Source organism: Phocoena sinus, chromosome 12 (assembly GCF_008692025.1).
Source record: "Phocoena sinus isolate mPhoSin1 chromosome 12, mPhoSin1.pri, whole genome shotgun sequence".
Classification (NCBI taxonomy): Eukaryota; Metazoa; Chordata; class Mammalia; order Artiodactyla; family Phocoenidae; genus Phocoena; species Phocoena sinus.
This window is the reverse complement of record NC_045774.1, coordinates 27,173,607-27,192,928: the sequence shown is the minus strand read 5'-3', so window position 1 is coordinate 27,192,928 and position 19,322 is coordinate 27,173,607. Positions and strand designations below refer to the sequence as shown.

Genomic DNA, 19,322 nt, shown 5'->3' with positions numbered 1-19,322 from the left:
ATCTGATGTCTGAAGCGTGGATGACTGAAATGGTGGTGGGATAAAAGACAGGGATGTCTAGAGGTAGAGCTGATTGGGGGAAGGAATGATAAGGTTGATTTTAGACACGGTGAGTGTGAAGTACTGGCGGGATGCACAAGTGGTATCAGCTGACAGGCACATGGACCAAGAGAACAGCCTTAGGAGGGACGGCAGGGCTGGAAATTAAGATTTGTAAATTGGGCTAGGAAATGAATGTGGGTATGATTGCTACTCAAGGCAATTTCGGGGGAAAGGGATGATAATTTAGGGTAAAATCATATTGCGTGGGGTGCTGGGAAGAAAAGGAAGACTCAGTTAAGAGGATAGAGCTGGGGCTGAGGAGGGCCAGGACAGCGGCAGGGCCACAGGAGCTGTGGAGGATCCTGGGGGCTTTTTTTTTTTAACATCTTTTATTAGAGTATAATTGCTTTACAATGGTGTGTTAGTTTCTGCTTTATAACAAAGGGAATCAGTTATACATATACATATGTCCCCATGCTTCTTCCCTCTTGTATCTCCCTCTATCCCACCCTCCCTATCCCACCCCTCTAGGTGGTCACAAAGCACCAAGCTGATCTCCCTGTGCTATGCGGCTGCTTCCCACTAGCTTTCTATTTTACGTTTGGTAGTGTATATATGTCCATGCCACCCTCTCATGTTGTCCCAGCTTACCCTTCACCCTCTCCGTATCCTCACATCCATTCTCTAGTATGTCTGCACATTTATTCCCATCTTGCCCCTAGGCTCTTCTGACCATTTTCTTTTCTTTTTTTTTTTTTTTTTAGATCCCATATATATGTGTTAGCAAACGGTATTTGTTTTTCTCTTTCTGACTTACTTCACTCTGTATGACAGTCTCTAGGTCCATCCACCTCATTACAAATAACTCAGTTTTGTTCCTTGTTATGGCTGAGTAATATTCCATTGTATATATATGCCACATCTTCTTTATCCATTCATCTCTGGGGGCTGTCTTAACATCCAATCCACCATGAGTCTAGGATGCCTTTCTGCAGTGTTAAGACTGAAAACGACATTTCCCAGATTTCCTTGCAACCAGAGGGTCTGGATGTGATGCAGGTTCTGAGAATCGGGTGATGTAAGTGAGGCTTGAAAGATGTAGATAGCACTTTTGGGCTGCTTCTTCTGGCAAGAAGGTCATGGGACTGTTGGCTCCCTCTGCCCTTCCTGGCCAGTGTTCAGCATTCCCACACCAGCTTCCGGAGGGACAAGAGGCAAAGGCCTGGGAATCCATGTTTTGCTTGTGTGGCTCTAGCAGAAAGTTCCGTTGTGGTGGCTTCCTGATCTCTGGATCTCAGCAAAGGCAATATGTTCAGTGGTTCCAGGGGTGGCTTCCTGAATTCTCATCTTCCTGAGTGGGAGAGGTAGTAGCTCTCCTAGTGGGTTCTAGCTGCTGTGATCTGGGAGTCATTCCTGAGGGCCCAGTCTAGAGCATGCTCTTCAGTCCTTCCAACAATTTTAACAGTGTTTAAATCCCCCTCTGCTGGAAATACCGTGGTGGTTTCTGTTGTCTGCAACTGACCTCTGATTTGATACAAAATCCACTGGAGAAAGGATATTCCAGAATAAAGGGCTAATCAATAATTCAAAAGCTGTCAAAAAGTCAAGATGAGGATTTCATGCATGCATGCCAGCATCCATCCTTTATAACAATTAACATTGCTAAGTCCCTAATGGGTACCAGGTACCACACTGGACATTTGGGAATACTGTACAAAGATGAATAGAAGTCTTTCCCCTCAAGGATTCAGTCTAGTGGGGCAGAGAATCATGAATATAAATGTAACAGATTGTGGCAAGCACAATGGTAGAGGCATATTCGGAGAGTTAGCATTAGAAAAGAGGAAGGGCACCTAACCTAGAGTGAGACTCTGGGAGGAAAGTAGGTTTCTTGAAGGGAGAAACACAAGCTAAATATTGAAGGATGAGTCTCTTTATTTAGTTAATAAATACCGAATGCTTACTATGGGTTAAGCGTGGTGCTAAGATCTTTATATGCTAGACCTCATGGAATCCTCCAAACATTCCCACCAAGTGGAGAGTATTATTAGCAGAGACAACAGCATTAGCAAAGGCAGGGATGAGAAACACTGTTCCAGCTGACACCTGAATATAGGGCCCCATCTCCCACCCTCTGCAAGACGGTAGGAGCCCAACTTTGATGAGACAACAAACCCAGATGAGTTTCACATGGACCAGCACCTCTCTTCCAGCTTTTTGCAGTTTTTTACCTCTCTGGCCTGCTCAGCCTCCTTATTCCCTCATTCTCCCCTTAAAACTCTGTTTTAGATTTGCTTTTATCATAATATACCACCAGGTACTGATGTTATGCAGGAGGAAACATATAGCCTTAGCTGCCAGCTTTTACTGGAAGGTATCTACCAAATGAACTTGTTGTGACTGGTGATTAAATTGGCCTAAAACAGACTGCAATGTTGTGGAAAAGGAAACTAAAAGCCCATGCACCCTCATTCCGTGGAGAGGGTCATATTTGATCCCTGAGACCTTCCCTTAATGTAGTGCCTCCTGAGGACCTCTTTAAGATCAGTAGGTGAATACTGATCTTCAAGGGCTGGACAGAAAGCATTCTAGCCATCGTAAAGGTCAAGGTCATCCTCTGGCAGTGTAGTTAACAAAACAGAGTTAACAATTTTCTACCACTTCTAATTAAAACTTGATTACTTAGAGGCATTCGGTTTGCTAACGATTGCTTAAGATAAATATAAATGAATAAAGGAAAACCTAGCCAAAACAGAACTCCTGCTCTAAATTTTAAATCAACCTATTCTGTATGCCTGTTCAGAGGAAGCTGGTTTGAGGTTAAATGAAGAACAATTTGAAAACTCAAGAATCAACCTAAGTGAAGTTATAACATATGAGAAACCTAAAAGTAAAAATATGTCATACACATTTTATTTGGTGCTTCATGCTAGGTCGATTAAAAAAAAAAAACAATTTGGTTGAACAGATTTTTCTTTTAATATGACTATGTGTACATGGACAACTGAGAATAGGGAAAAACCCCAAATTAATGTTTTTAACAAATTACAGCTGTTACTAAAGACGGTATGCTTGGATTTTAAGGAAATGGTCCAATAAATGAACAGCCCCTCATTCAATCTAGATTAATCAATCCCACTTTGAATAAAAACACATTCCAGTGGCAGAAGTTTACCTTTTTTAAACACTCCATAATAAAAAAATGCGTTCCCTCAGTGTTCTCTCTCCTTCAGTATTTAGTTATTAGTAGTCTCTCAAATGGTAAAATAAAATTGAATTTATATTATCAAATGAAAGTGCAAGTTTGTACAGCCAAGCTCAGCAGCGAAAGTGAAGAAGGATGAAGGGTGAAAGCTGATGGATGCCACGCAGAACAAGGACCTTCATGAAGGTATCATCCTGCCGTGTCCTGGGTGCCAAACACAGTCCACATTCCATCATTTTTTCATTGCTCTTAAACGAGCAAAACCAAATTCTCTTTTTTATTTAAAGAAATATTAAATCTTTATTCTCCCCCACCTCCAAATAATTTGTGATCAGGTAAGGCAAAGGTAAGTCCCACCATCACTGGGGACAGCAGCAATAAACAGACTTCAGAAATAGCCCTGAATCATCAACAACATTCTCTCATGGTAACATAAGGAATGCATCTCATAAATCAAATTCTGCAACGTTGTCACATTGTTCTAATTTATTTGATTAGTTTATCTAAAAAAAACTTTATAAATACATTATTTAAGAGGACAGTAAATTATTTTCTTGCTCTGAAAAAATAATGTTCTTTTTTTTCACATTTTAAAACTGTTGAGTATGTTTTGCAAAAGGAGATGCAAGAAGAATGGGACAGTGGGGTTTGCAGAATGTCCACGTACAAGTTGCATTTACAAGAACCTGGTAATCTGCCTCTACAAATAGAGCTCTTTGAAATATAATATTTAAACAAACAGGCTTAATTTAAACATCTCTCCTATTCACTCTACTTGTTGAACCAAGAGGTACTTATATTTCAAGTATTACACTGTAAAAGGTAAAAATTTTTGTGCCAATTTTACATGTTAGCTTTTAAAGTCCAAAATATCTATGTGAAAAATCATGCCTACTCGGCCCATTTCTTTTACAGCCAAATGCTCTCATCTTTTAGAGAATGCAGAAAAATATTGATTTCCTAAGAAGGAGCACACTGGAAAAAGCTATTTTAAAGTACTGAAGAACAAGGGAGGATTTCTTTTTCTCTATTGGCGAAAATTATTAGAAAAGCTATCCAGTCTGTTGTCTTTAGCTGGTTTTAATAAAGTCTTTTCAAAATGATGGTCAAGAAACCTTTAGAAAACGGGGGAAGGGGAGATGCTCCTTTGTAGCATGGAAGGAATTCCATTAATTGTAGAAATTCTTATTAAATTTCTGCTTTGGTTCTTTAGAAGAAATGCTCATATAACTTCTATATTAGGAGACAGAAAAAAGAACAGATTAATATGACATTTATCTAAAATCTTAAAGAATACTACAGTAATATCTTACACTCCTAAAACTTTACCATGCTTTTATATACATTGTCTTATATAAGAATAGGCAATTTTATCAGGATCCGTGGTCTTATATGTAAGTGAATTCTACCACTAATAGGAAAACATGTCCTTTTCTTTAACTTAGGCTATATATCATTTCCTTTTCCAAACTGCGTTAAGTCAACTGTACTTTTCTTTGAGAACAGGGACTTTACATTCATTTGTCTTGAATCCTCAGTCCCCTATACTTGGGGTTCCAACCATACGTTGGAGGTTACATAAATGTTGGTCGATAAGTAGTCATGACCACAAAAGAAACCTAACACCACTTAATATCACAGACACTGGACTATGTTCTTAGAGAAGGTATGGAAGAGTGAGAATGAAACGACAGGTACATCAAAAGGTGATTTAAAGCCTGGCGAATGAAGCAGGAAGTCATCTGAATGTTCCTTCCATCTCTCTGAATCTGTGACATGACAAAGCAGGAAGCTGTACCAGGAATGTTTCCACCAACACACAGGTAATCAGATTGTTCTCAAAGGCTTAAGAGTCAGAATGTCAGGCTTTATAGCTTCCACTGACAGCTGGACCTTCTTCCTTTTACAATCTAGAAAAGTAGATCACTAAAAGGAAGTTACACTCCCCAGGTCAGTATATTAGAGAAGGAAAAAAGACTAGCTTCATTTGGATAGGAGGTTCAAAGTTGGCTTTTTCAACCAGTTTTAAAGTGGGAAATATGTTAAAAGTGCACAGATGGAATCTAAATGACAAAAACAATTTGACCACAAATAATGCTTTACCGACTCATCTATAAACATCCTGAATTTGCTTGGCTCTCTTCATAACAGTATAAAAAGATGCTGGTCAATACATGAAAGTGAGGTGCTGGGAGAGAAGCTGATAGAAATCAAAGAGGTTTGAAAAGACATGGAGCTGGATTATCCCACTTGTTCTTGACACTGAGGGGACTGTGCTGTTGAGTTACTATGAGCACTGCACTGGTAATTTTTTTATGTTGTTATTTCTCTGGGTCCTGTAAAGCTATTGTTCTTTTTGCACAATGACTTCAGGTTAAGTGTGAGTTCCAGAGACAGGGTATAAGAGAGTCACTTGCAGTTTCAACAGCTACGGTCACTCAACAAGGGATGGAAGGCCCTTGGGCTCAGTATGCTCCAAGTCTGGAATATTAGTCGCATTACCTTAAATTGTAACTATCTTATTACATTTACAAAGGACAATAGTATATCATCCCAGGTTGCTAAACCCAAATGAGAGAAAAATGGTGGGAGAACATGTTGGCAGTCTTAAAATGTCTGAAGAGCTGAGAAAGATGGAATAGAAGCCAAACAAATCTTTTCTCTAGTGGACAGAACTAGGTTCAATGGCAACTCAGTTAAGGTCGTCTGTCTTAATATGAAGCGTGATCTGGGCACGCAATATGAAGCACTGCCACTGGGCAATGAGTGCCGCTCCGTGAGGAGAGGCCCACGGATACCCAGTGGGTGCTGCGGACCGAATTTCTACACTGAGTGGGAGAACAAGAGGGGCCCTAGAAGTTGCCCAACCCAACTCAAAATTCAACTTCTAATGACCCATGCACAATCTCTTCCACGTGGCTTATTTGGTCCCTTAAGGACAAAGTGTGCCACAGTCACACAGCAGAAGGTTCAATCCCTCTTGGGTGTCACATATTTATTTCTGATGATTCCTGAAGGGAGTTCGAGGCAAGCTTACCTGCTGTTTGCTGTGTTTGAACACCATCTACCTGAGGCAGGGTCCCAAGTGTCCCTTCATCACCAAAGGCCAAAATAGGATTCAAGGGAATGTCTGGACTCTCGCTGTTGGTGACATCTAATCTGGATGGTTTAGATCCAATGGGTAAATTTATAATTTCTTCAAAATCTTCATTCTGAACTGATATTCCATTTTCATTTGGTTGTTTTTCCAAATTGGGAGTACTAGGGAGTTTGAAACATCAAAATCAAAAGGAGTTAGTATTAAAACTGGAAAACATTTTTAGGACAAACTGTTTTATAATAAATACTTTTATAATCTTACAATCGAAAGGCTAGAATGATTGACCTCATCATTACTAACAAAAATGGTGAATTCTGACATATTTGTACTTTAAATTCTTATTTAAAAAAAAACAGCTTTTAAAAATAAAACTTATCAAATGGTCCAAGTTATCAATTAGAATAGATCCTCATCATCAACAGTTCTACATATATTTAACATGCCTGTCTACTGCAGGCATTTTGTATCTCTTTGTCTTATAAAGAGTAGCCCTTATTAGGATCTGTACTTCAAAGATGAGGGGATTATAGGGGGGGATAATTTGCACAAGTCACACAACTACTGGGAGACAGTCCAGATTGAATGCGTGGTCTCTGGTCCCATGTTTTTCTCATAATGCCATTTTTTATAGTCCCAGCTATTCAAATTCCAGCCCTTCCTGGATGTCTCCAGCTTCCTAAAACATGTGCATAATTTTATAGGTAAATTGTTGAAGACCAACCTTCTCATCTTTGCCCCTTAAATCTGCCTCTGACCCCACCTTATTCTTATTAATTCATGGTTAATATCTTGGATTTTTGAGCTACATTTTTTTTTTAATAATTTATTTTGTTTATTTATTTTTGGCTGTGCTGGGTCTCCGTTACTGCACGCAGCCTTTCTCTAGCTATGTTGAGCGGGGGCTACTCTTCGTTGCCGTGCGCGGGCTTCTCACTGCAGTGGCTTCTCGTGTTTCAGAGCACGGGCTCTAGGCTTACAGGCTCAGTAGTTGTGGTGCATGGGCTTAGTTACTCCACAGCATGTGGGATCTTCCTGGACCAGGGCTCGAACCCGTGTCCCCTGCATTGGCAGGCGGATTCTTAACCACTGTGCCACCAGGGAAGCCCTTTGAGCTACATTTAACTGGCCAACAAATTCTTAGTTTCTACCTATAGTTTCTCTTAGGGTTTTTTTTTTTTTTGGCTGCGTTGGGTCTTCGTTGCTGTGCGTGGGCTTTCTCTAGCTGCGGCGAGCGGGGGCTATTCTTTGTTGTGGTGCGCAGGCTCAGTAGTTGTGGCTCGTGGGCTCGGGAGTCGTGGCGCACGGGCTTAGTTGTTCCATGGCATGTGGGATCTTCCCGTACCAGGGATCGAACCCGTGTCCCCTGCGTTGGCAGGCAGATTCTTAACCACTGCGCCACCAGGGAAGTCCCTCTCTTAGGTTTTTCACTCCCTTTACACACTCCATAACCAAATAGGCAGCCCGTTAGGTTATATGTTCATTATTATGCTTTACAATGCAGCAAAACAATGCCTGTGCACCAAATGAATGCTAGGTTAATTTTATTGTTCACTTGATCTGACTGCAGCAGTAAACATATTTGCAAACTGCATAATTTGTTCAGTGGCTCATGTATAAAAAATGACCCTATTTGACAAAATTCTAGAGTTAAAATTTTCAACTGGAAAATATTAATAAGACTAAAAATGTGAAACAAAAATCATGACAGTTTTAACTTCTAATACACACTCATCACAAACAATGTTTACCTGTAGACAGAGATCTATGGAAGAGATCAGAAAGTCAGGTCTCTACTGGCAGTAATGACAACAACTTGAACTTTCCTAAGTTAGTCTTTTTCCATCTCCTTCCCAAATGGTGAAAATGAAGCTAGTAGACATCTAATCTTTCCATTGTTTTTTTTTTTTTTTTAAGGAATCTTTGCTTTTTTTTTCCCTATTGAGGAAATAGTTTACTTTCCCCAGTCAGTGAGATACATTGACTTTGTGGAACATATTCTAAAACATTTCTGATTTGGGTATTATGGTATTTTTTGTTAATTATTAAACCCTTTCTTCTAGAAAAAAAAATAAAGATGCCTGACCTAAGTGCTTCACAAGGTATTGCAGGGTATGTTGAAAATATTATTTGTAAAAGTGCCGTGGAAGAGAACATAAAAATATTATACAGATTCAGACTATAATGGTGCGTTTCCGCTATTTCACTAAGGAGGGGAGAAGAGGCTCGGCATCACAGTAGCCTACATCAGCGCGTGTGCACTCGCACACACACCCCGTCCTAATACCCGCCGTTCTAGTGCTTGCGCCGTCACGCCCTTCCTCCTGCTCTTTCCCAGTACCAATGGGCTTTCTGTAATCAGGGGAAGAGTTTTGGTTCCCATCCCAGAGAGATTTTTAAGTAGAAGTTTTGGCAAAAGAAATGCATCTTCAAAGCCCTTGTTCCTTGACCATGACAACTCCCGTCACCTTCCAGGCCTGCGTGCGCTGACAAGCTGTAATGGCAACGCCAGCCCCAGGCTTGAATCAACAGCTGACCTCATTTCCCCTCCCACTCTTACCCAACCACCCCACCCATTCTTAGGTGTTAGCAATTAGAGGAATAATCATGCCCTATGCTCTGGATGAACAATTATTAAATGTTCAGAGGACACTGTGACCAGCAGAAACTATAAAACTGAAGCTGAAGTTGCTGGGGTTAGGGTTTATGGATCTGTGTGTCCTCTTAAGATACAAGTATCGGCTTTTGAATTCCCCTTCTTTGGCTTCTCTCTGGAGGTTGAAGTTGGATGCAAGACTCTTGAAGATATGTTTCAGGTTCTTATACAATGAGTAATCACTTGATTTTACCACTGAAGAGAGTCAGCTAAAGTATAAGCTAATTTTATTCCTCAGAGAGAATTATCAGTGGCTTAAAAAACCTATCCCTTGTTATAATAATGGGGTTCTCTGTGGTACTTTTTATCCTTTTCTAAAAATCTCTGACATCAATGAATTAAATGCCATAAATTATAGTAGTTGGAAATGAGTATTTTTATTTGAAAATCAAACTATAACTAAAAAAATGAAATACCACTTAATATATCTCTTGGGTACTTATGACAATAAATTTATTAAACATAATCAAATGCTTATTAAAATCTCTCTTAGGAAAATTATTTTCTTTGGTATTATACTGGGCAAATTAAAAAAAATTTTTACTGTCCCAGACAGATATACATAGATACCTTATGACTTATAGATATTTTAGGATGTCCATCTTAGGACAACTTGTCTTTTCATGGCTTCCAACAATATAAAATGTTGTATAGTATGTGTTTTTAGATTAAGAAAAAAATTTATGTATATCAAATCATTATGCCATATACCTCAAACTTATACAGTGCTGTATGTCAATTATATCTCAGTAAAACTGGAAGAAAAAAAGATCTTAGATCTTAAAAGACATTTTTCTATCTATTAAAAAAGTTAATTTCAGGAGCTTCAATTCTCTTATGGTAGCAAAGACCCTGGCATCAGAGACAGAACTCATAATTCAGTAAATTCTGATAAATAAAAAGTTGCAGCTGAAAAATTTGAACATTATTATAAATATTCCTACAAGTTCTTTATGACTGGATTTCTCGGCACAGGCTATGATTACCCTTCATTTTCAGTTTTGAGAGCACTCTTACAACACTGTCAGTATAAATGCAAGGGAACAGGAAGGCAATCTTTCTTTAACCCACACTTCTCAACTATTGTTAGCCACCATCTGTTTCCTCAGTAAGAAGCTCTACTACTAGTAAAAGAAATACTGGCATCTAAATTACTTTTACCAAGGAACAAACCTGTGACTCACTATAATATTCTATACAGTGAAAATACAGCTGCTGTATATCATCAAAGGGTGTGAAGATGGTCCAGGATCATGCCAAATACATACAAAGGAAAGTAACAAATTATTCCCTGTAATTTTTTTGGATAGCCACACAAAAACCTCACCGTCATATTTAGAGATTCAAGAAAAAAAGACATTTTCCTGTTCTCAGATTAGAGAATTACTAGCTCTACCAAACATTAATGAACCTCAATAAATCTTCATGTTAAAACTCAAATTCTGTCTGGCCCCAGAAAATTCTGGTGGGATTGGTGGGGCAAAAACAGTCGTGTGCATCAGTAAGAAAGGCCGCAGTTGTCTAACTCACCTCTCCACAGTCACTTCTGATTGGTGTGAGGTAACCACATGGGGGCTGGCTGCTGGTTCTCCTTGTCCTGGAGAGTTTGTCATATTTGGAAGTGCAGATACCGCTGGACATGGCAAAGAAGATGGAACGAAGGGTTACTACTACTCTACTATCAAACCCAAACCCAAGGAGCCAGAATGCCTGGATTTATGTCCTGGCTCTGCTACTTACCAGCTGTGTGACCCTGGGCAAGCCACAAACGCTCTGTGCCTCAGTTTCCTCATGGATAGTAATAGTACCTAACTCATAGGCTACTGTGAGAATTAAATGTATTAACACATGCAAAGTACTTAGAACACTGCCCAGCACATTGTAAGGGTGGAAATCAGTGCTGTGATTATCTCTGCTTGCACCAAACTGACTTTGGACAAAAAAGTATGTAATACTGAAACCAAAGCAATTGATGAAGATAACAGTAAGTTGATTTGGTCAGGCCGATGCTGAACAAATTATTACTGAAGGATTTGGAGCAAATCACCATGAAATACCCTAAGTGATGAAAAATATTTTGGAAAATTCGGTTTTAGTTCCACTTAAGAATGGTAGGGATTTCATGCATGGAAGGCCAGTGAACTGTACCTAACTGTGCTACCTAGTCATTCAATGTTCCCCACTGGAGTCTAGCGTGAGCAAACAATATCGATGACTGACTTTAAAATCTGGGCCAGGTTTACGTAAAGTCTTAAGAAGAAGAGACTAATAACTTAAAAGCTGCCAAAATTTGCAAAGCTGGTAATAGGAATCTTCTGAGAAGACTTCTGATAGGTCTGTAAACTCACCTGCCTGCCCAGCCTAGAATTCTCTTTGGAGCACTGGTGATACCATTCAGTCCTCAACCAAATGTGGGGCCAGGAGAAGAGGAACATATGTTAGATAATCCTCAGGCCTCGTTTTAGCACTATTAGCTCAAACCAAATTTATTATGAGAGTTGATAAACACAGGTGTGATGACTGACAAGTTGCACCTTCCTTCCGGCCATTGTTCATTCTCGAATTGAGGTACCAAGAATAATCGAAAGAATTGATAGGGGACTAGCAGGAAGAAGACACATGGAAAAACAAAAAAACCAACAAGGAGCCCGGCCATGTACAAACTACAGCATCGGCTCCTCAAATAATCCTGGGTTGGTGTTATTTACATTCCAAAATGCTCATTCCGATGACTTACTGGGTGCCGTGCCTGCTTTAAGCCTAAATGTATCACAACGTTCTTGGAGGCAACCTGTTAAAAATGCAGTGGGGTTAATATGCAACCATTAGGCTATTCTCCAAACAAATGTAATTAGGGCATCTTTAAAAGAGAATGAAAAGCCCCACACTGAAGGGATTATGACATAGAGGAACTCGGATAGCCTCGACTGAAGTAAAACCAAATCCCCAAATACCAGTATTTTACATTTGAAAACCCCAGAACAGAGAATGTTCTTTCACATAAATCATTTCATTTGATCTTTACTCCAGTCTATAATAAACAGTAAAAGAAACTGAGGTATCTCTGGTCCTTTCTTTTCATATTGATACTGCAGATGAGGAAAGAGGAAGACCGCATAATGAATTATTGACCGACCACCTGTATGTACAATCATGAAGACCATGTGGAATCACGGAAGGAGCCAAATTACAAGCTGGTGACTTGGACTCCAGCTGTGCGAGCTGGGCCTGTCACTCAATCTGAGTTCTCCTGGGTGGGGGGGGTAGGGACCTCGGCTGACCTGCTCACACTGAATCCTAGCACCTACAAAAGGGCCTGGCACACAAAAGTTTTCCGAAAATGCCTGCTTACTCCAAGATAAAGCATCTCCTATCTCACAGGTCTGCAATGGAAATTAAACAAGAAAATGTATGCAGATGTATCTGACACAAAGAAGGCATTTAATAAATATTAGTTGAGTGTGAGTACTAAAACACTAAGATAAATTTTATTTTTATATACACCAAATTTGGTTTAAAATCACCAAGAAATTAATCATCTTTGTCCAAAGCCTATGGCATATGAACAACTTTCTAATGAAATTTCAACAAATTTCAAATTTTAACTCTATTCTGAAGTCAGAACTAAAAGAAATAACATTTAAGTCCTTTTCTGAGAAATGCCATAAGTACAAGTTGTCAAAATATTTAAATTTAATGTCCTTAATAGCAAATATAAACACAGATTCCTTTAGCAGATAGTAAATGACAAATGAAATTTAATTTTATAAACTCAGAAAATTCTTCTAATCGTGTGTGTATATACACATATACGTGTGTATACATATCTATAGAGGCATACATACACATAGATATATAGACATATATATATAATTAAAATGACTTAAGATATTAAATACTCCATTAGAGTATAAACAAATGTGAAAAAAATCTGCTAGAAATGCTAGAGATTTTTAGATAAAGGGGATTATTTGTGGACTAGATGAGAAACACCTAAACTTCTGTGAGTCAATGAGTATTTTTATTTTAAATCAATGTTTATCTTGACCTCCACAGAATAAATTAAAAAATTCTATATTTGTATTGATTTGAGTTCACTGAAATAAATACCTGTTTCTCTAATGAGCGCTCCCTTGGTTATATCTCCATTTCTCTGATCAACGGTTTTCTAACAAAGAAAAAAAAAAAAAAGACTTTTTAATGTTAAAATTACAAATGAAAGTAAAAAAAAAAAGTCATTAAGAATAGTTAAAAAAAAGGCCATCTCAATACCTTATCTGAAGCTTCTGGTTTTCTGGTTCTTTTCATTATCTCCTCAAGCCTCTACAAAAAAGGCAGAATTGAGCAAACACATTAGATATGGAAAGAAAGCTAGCCTGGCGCATTTCACTGACTAAGCAAATAGCAGGGCACTGAAACATGTCCATTATTTTGGGAAAATATAATTGTCTTTGTCTTAACTGGAGTTACTCAAAGAAGTTGAAATTGGCTTAAGTCGCATGAATTGGAAGCAACTGTTTTTGGTGAAGCCTGAAACACCAAGAGCGATTTCTTTGGAGGAGAACATTAATACTGAGAGCTGCTTTAGTTAACCTGGAATGGGCAGGACACTTTTGTTTTCTGATGGCAGTGAGCTAGTCTCTTGGTCTGGAGCTGGCTTCAGTCTAAGCAGAATCAAGAGCAGCGAGGGCGCCAGGCTGCGGGGGCAGAGGCGCAACTACCTTCTTCCTCTCCAGGCGCTCCTGCTCTTCTCTCTGGAAATGCTTCTCCCGTTCCTGCCGGACCCTCTCTGCTTCTTCCCGAACACGAGCTTCTTCTTCTTTCTGAAAACGGGAAGTCTGTATCTGCTTCTTACACACAGGCCGGCTGTGCCCGCTGCCCCCAAGGTCCCGGGGCGCCCGAGGACGGAGAACGCGAGGACCACGAGCGCACACGGGGGAGACACGAGCACTCCTAACCCCACGCTCAACAGCTTCCTCTTCCCATCTGGACTGCCCCTTGCCCCATCTTGAGCCAGGGCTGCGCCGACCTGCTTCCCGGGCGGGAGCTGGCCCCCCGCTACCTGTTTCTGGATGCGCTCCATCTCCTCCCGCTCGCGCCGGGCCCGCTCCTCCTCCTGCCGCCGCAGCTGCTCTTCCCTCTCCCTGGCTTGCTGAGCTTCCAGCTGGCGGGCCTCCTCCTCTCGGCGGGTTCTCTCTTCAGCCACCCTTTGGGCCAATTCTTCTCGCTTTTGTCTGGAAAAAGACAAAACAAGACGAAGATACGTGAGGGGACTTCCTTGGCAAGGCGCGATCGAGTTTGTGGTTACCGCGAGAACAGTTTGTTGGGAGGTCTGGCCAACAGCATCCACTGATACACGTGAAGCCACCCTCTCTCCTTCCTCCTCCCCTTCCCAGCCTCCCGTTGCCTCGTGGGAAACAGAAGCAGAATGTATCCACTCATATTCTGAGGAGAGCTTGTTTTCTTTCTTTCTTTCTTTCTTTTTTTTGCGGTACGTAGGCCTCTCACTGTTGTGGCCTCTCACGTTGCGGAGCACAGGCTCCGGACGCACAGGCTCAGCGGCCATGGCTCACGGGCCCAGCCGCTGCGCGGCATGTGGGATCTTCCCGGACCGGGGCACGAACCCGTGTCCCCTGCATCGGCAGGCGGACTCTCAACCACTGCGCCACCAGGGAAGCCCCTGTTTTGTTTTGTTTTCTTTTTTTTTTTTTAAAGGATCTGCAATATATCTTTAAAGGCTGAGATCTGTTTAATCCAATAATGTGACTTTTAGTAACGAATTTAACGCTCCCCTCCAAATCTCTGTACGTAAATAAAGGTTATAATGTTCTGTTTCAGTACAGGGACAAGATGGACCACGTAAGCTCCCTGTTGGGACCAAGGGTAGGGCATGTCCAAGATGGCGGCCCAGCACTGGGGCTGCCGTCCTTTCCGGAGAGGCAGTTCTGCTTATTTGAAGAACAATTATATTGTCATTAGCCTTATTAGCTCCGGAAGGGGGGCAACTAAGCAAACTGCCCCTGGCATACTGTCTGGCAGGCAGTCATGGGGCACTTAACTGTCTCACGCAGCTACCCTCTGAGAGGAATACTATCTGGAAGAAAACATGAGCTGTTGATATGCAGCTTTAAGATAATGAGAAAGATAATGAGGAAACATGGAGATGAGAGATACGTTAAATAAAAAATTAAGACTGCACAACTGTACCTCTACTGTGGTTACAATTATGCGAATCTATGTGCGTATGTATGTATTTATGCATGTACATACGCCCACCCACTGTTCAGAGACTGGAAAGGGTGACCCAAAATGTACACAATTATTGAAATCTGGTAAAAATATGGATGATTTTTTTTTCTTTAAACCTTTCTCCCTAGTCCTTCGAAAACAAAAAAAATCCCCTTCTCCATCAGTTTTGTTGCAGTGTCATTATAATAAGAAAACGTGGCTTACAGAAGTCGCTCAGTGGATACCAGGGGAGACTAATTCTGAAACAACTAAATAGATTCACCTTCAACACCACCGTTACCTCTTCTCCCTGACTGAAGACTTAATCCAAGGTGTCACCAGGGTGTCACTGAGCAGTGTCACTCCTTTACCTTTCAAGCTCTCTCGTCTCCCTCTTCTCCCTTTCCTCCTTCTCTCTCTGCTCTCGGGCCAGCCGCCTCTTCTCAGCTAGAAGCCTCGTGGCCTCTTCCGGGTCAGTGGTGCCCGCAGAGGTCTTCAGAGAAGCAATGGCAGTCACAGTGGATGAAGGGGCCAGAGTGGAGGCTGGAGCGGAGGCTGGTGCTGAGGCTGCCTCCGGAGCAGCTGTACAAACAAGTACAAGGAGAAAACCAATTGGAAACAAAAGCCAAAGAACAACACAAAAACTAGCATCCCCCGCACCCCAGGCCTCGAATTCATCGCTATAAAAGAAAAGGGAATGTTTATTACTGCGCGTTCTCACGGTTTCACTGTATTCTATCTGTAACCGGGCAACAGATAACAAAAAGCCGCGTGTGTAAGTGAGACATCCGAAGCTGACACTTTGTCACCAAGCCTTATTTTTATACAAGTTAAATCAGTTAACAACATATATCGAATGTGTACTAAGTATAGAAACTCATGTTAGGTTCTGTGGGAAGTTATACCCCAGGAAAAAGGAAGATGAGCTCTTCCATTTGCCTTTCATTACGTTAAAAAAAAAATTCCTTCTCTTTAGTGACTATTCATCCCTAGAGGACTCAAGCCTTTCTGTGACCATGCCCAGCGTCCATACCACTGAGCCCGGACTCAGGCGGGAAGAGACCAAGGAAGAGGCCTCTTCTGTCTACCCAGAGCTGCCTCCAGGTCTGAGGAGGGAGGAACCAAGAGCCTCTTCAGGAGATGGCACCTGTGCTCCTTAGACATTGCAGGTCTCCACTGCCAGTTCTGATGCCAACATGCAAGATGAGAGTAGTTCTCTGACCTTATTTGGATTCAGGAAAAGGACCTAGGGGGCTGGGGCACCCCTGCCATAGGCACCATGGTGAGTTGTGATCCCTGGCACCTGACCACTCCAGACCCTCCTTTCAAGATCTGCATTTCTCCTGCTGCTCCCACAGATTTTTCTTTGCCCTCAGGACACTTTTTGGCCTTTCTCTTCTCCCTCTTTCCATGCAAACAGGTATTGGACTCGTCCATTCCCTTACTATACTATCATTTGTCTTGAGTCACTATTCTTTCTTTGCCCCCCACCCTGTATCTTCAAATTAAGTCTTAAAGATAAAACTCTTGAATGAAGACAATTTTCAACAAGATACACTGAATTTCTAGTTCCAGGTGATTTTAAACTTCTAAACAGCATCTGGTTAACCTGGTAGAGATGAGATCCACTGGGTCTTTTGGAAAAAATTCTGACCTCTGTCAATCACATACGCTAAGCCAGTGGTCCCCAAACTCCAGTACACACAGGATAACTGCCACTCTATTTTATCTGGCAATCCTGCACAAGAGTCAACAGATGAGCTTAGTATCCTTCAGAGTCCTTGGATCCACCACGTATTCTGATTCAATAGGTCTGAGGTAGGGGCAGGGTTCTACAGTTTGAAACATTATAGATGTGGTTTAAAAATATTTCCCTAAATTCTTCGAAAATCCTCCCTTTAAAAGATGGAGGCTAATCCCCCCAACTTGAGTGTGAGCTGAAGCTAGTGACTTGCTTCTAACGAATAGTATGACAGAAATCGTGATTTCTGTGACCTCCCTGGTGGCACAGCGGTTGGGAATCTGCCTGCCAGTGCAGGGGACATGGGTTCAGTCCCTGGTCCGGGAGGATCCCACATGCCGCGGAGCAACTAAGCCCCTGTGCCACAACTACTGAGTCTGAGCTCTAGAGCCCGCGAGCCACAACTACTGAGCCCGTGCGCCACAGCTACTGAAGCCTGCGTGCCTAGAGCCCAAGCTCCGCAACAAGAGAAGCCACTGCAATGAGAAGTCCGTGCGCTGCAATGAAGAGTAGCCCCCGCTCACCGCAACTAGAGGAAGCCCGTGGGCAGCAACGAAGACCCAAAGCAGCCAAAAATAAATGAATAAATAAAAAAAGAAAAGAAATCGTGATTTCTGCGTGTGTGACTTCTGAGACTGGGCATAAAAGATACTGTGGGCTCCTCATGATTCTCTCCCTCAGCTCACTCATTCTGCGGGAAGCCAGCAGAGTGGACAGACTGTGAGGACGTCCAACAGCCCTATGGAGAGGTTCATGTGTCATGAAATGAAGGTCACCTGCCGACAGCCCTGTGCATGAGCCATCCTCTAACAACCCAGCTAAGCTGCTCCCAAATTCCTGACCCAAGACTCTGCGTGATAATACCTGTTTGTGGTTGTTAACCACACCTGAATTAATATGCTGTGGCTCTGACCATAGGCCGTAGGATGGATGATTCTTTCTTTCTATGTAGGAAAATTATATTCAAGAAAAGTTCCCCAGATTAGCCTTAGAGTAAAATTTTCAAGTGCCCGACAAGGGAAAAAAAGAAAGAAAGAAAAAGCCAAGTCAGAGCAGTGCAGGAGAAAAAGGAAGAGTGACTAAAGAGAGCAAGCGACCCACACTCCACCACGAGTCAGTGGATTCCTACCAGGAGCGACCTCTGGTTCGACAGGTGTCCCCTCTTCCACTGTGGCTTCTTCTACCTTCACCAAAAGTGCCCTGCCCTTTAGTGAGGGCTCACTGGCAACTTTCTGAGGTTCCTTCTCAGGGTCTTTTCTCTCAGGTTCCACTCTGACTTCTCTCTTGATGGGGCGGATGTTGCCGGGCGAGGGGGGCCGGACCTGAGCAGGGGCAGGTTTGACTGGTCCAGGAGGCATGGAGGATGCTGGTCTGGGGGTGCCAGGCAAGTGGGGAAAGGACTTGGATGGGAGCCTGGGCAACAAACAAAGTAAAGAGGAAGGGGCACATGAGAACAGGCTTGCCAGAACCTTCCTTTCCCCATACCTCCACCATGTAATAGTCTTGGAACACCAATACGGAAGAGAAATGAAGATATTTAGCTGTGTGAATGTGTCTTTTATGTGGCAAATGCAGAAGTACTCACTTTAGAGGCTCATTCCAGGTTTCTTTTTTCTTTCCTCTGAGGAAAAATATTACTCTCCAAGTGAAGGCCAAACAGTGTGGGGAGAACAGTTTCTTTTCAGAGGACAGAGGCTCTTAATTCTCCAACGTAGAACGACCCTGCCAGCCTCTTACATTTCACTTACCAAAGTCGGGAGGAAGCTGGTGATCTGGCTTTGGGATGAGATGGAGATAGAGCCCTTCGGATGCCGGGTGTGAGGTGGAAGGGTAAGTTTTCTCTCTCCCTTTCTCTTTTATAGCCCTAAGTTCAGAGGAACACAATAATTAGATTTTTCCATGAGCGGGACAATCACATTCACAGTATTCAACAGTGGCGCTGCAATCCATTGAATGGCTTTTGGGAAAATTTCCAACCTTTGCCATGTATATCCATTCCACCCCAACAAAAGGCCTTTATTAGGTTAAAACTGAACATTATAATTGAATTAACACAATCTGACACTAATAAGAAGGTTCTGGATGTGTGATCTGGACTTACATTGTAAAAAAACAAAACAAAAACACACTTTTAGAAAGCACCTATACTTTGTATCTAAAACTAGCCAGAGCAAAATTTCTCATAGTCCAGTTTAGCCCACACAAATGTCAAAATAAAGGTCACTTTCAGCTTATTCCCCCTACCTTTATCTCTTTTAATTCTTAAGCAGTTTTGTTTTGTTTTTTTAACCCTGGAACACACTAGAGCTCAGTTTATTTTTTTTAATTTACATGTCTGCTATGTCAGACATTA

At 41.6% G+C, this 19,322-nt stretch overlaps 1 protein-coding gene across 6 annotated transcripts in view; it reads right to left on the bottom strand.

Annotated features, from left to right (window-relative positions):
- Positions 1–2,939: 2,939 nt before the first annotated feature.
- MAP7 (microtubule associated protein 7) overlaps positions 2,940–19,322 on the bottom strand; it is a 163,997-nt gene continuing 147,614 nt past the window's right edge. For all 6 annotated transcript variants that reach the window (XM_032651644.1, XM_032651649.1, XM_032651648.1 and 3 more), the window contains 10 exons: positions 18,718–18,833; positions 18,099–18,382; positions 15,600–15,810; positions 14,063–14,234; positions 13,722–13,823; positions 13,273–13,323; positions 13,111–13,168; positions 10,531–10,633; positions 6,285–6,508; positions 2,940–4,480 (listed from right to left, as the gene is read on the bottom strand). In XM_032651644.1, the coding sequence (XP_032507535.1) occupies positions 4,470–4,480; positions 6,285–6,508; positions 10,531–10,633; positions 13,111–13,168; positions 13,273–13,323; positions 13,722–13,823; positions 14,063–14,234; positions 15,600–15,810; positions 18,099–18,382; positions 18,718–18,833 (1,332 nt within the window). In that variant the 3' untranslated portion in view covers positions 2,940–4,469. The remainder of the gene's footprint in view (positions 4,481–6,284; positions 6,509–10,530; positions 10,634–13,110; positions 13,169–13,272; positions 13,324–13,721; positions 13,824–14,062; positions 14,235–15,599; positions 15,811–18,098; positions 18,383–18,717; positions 18,834–19,322) is intronic.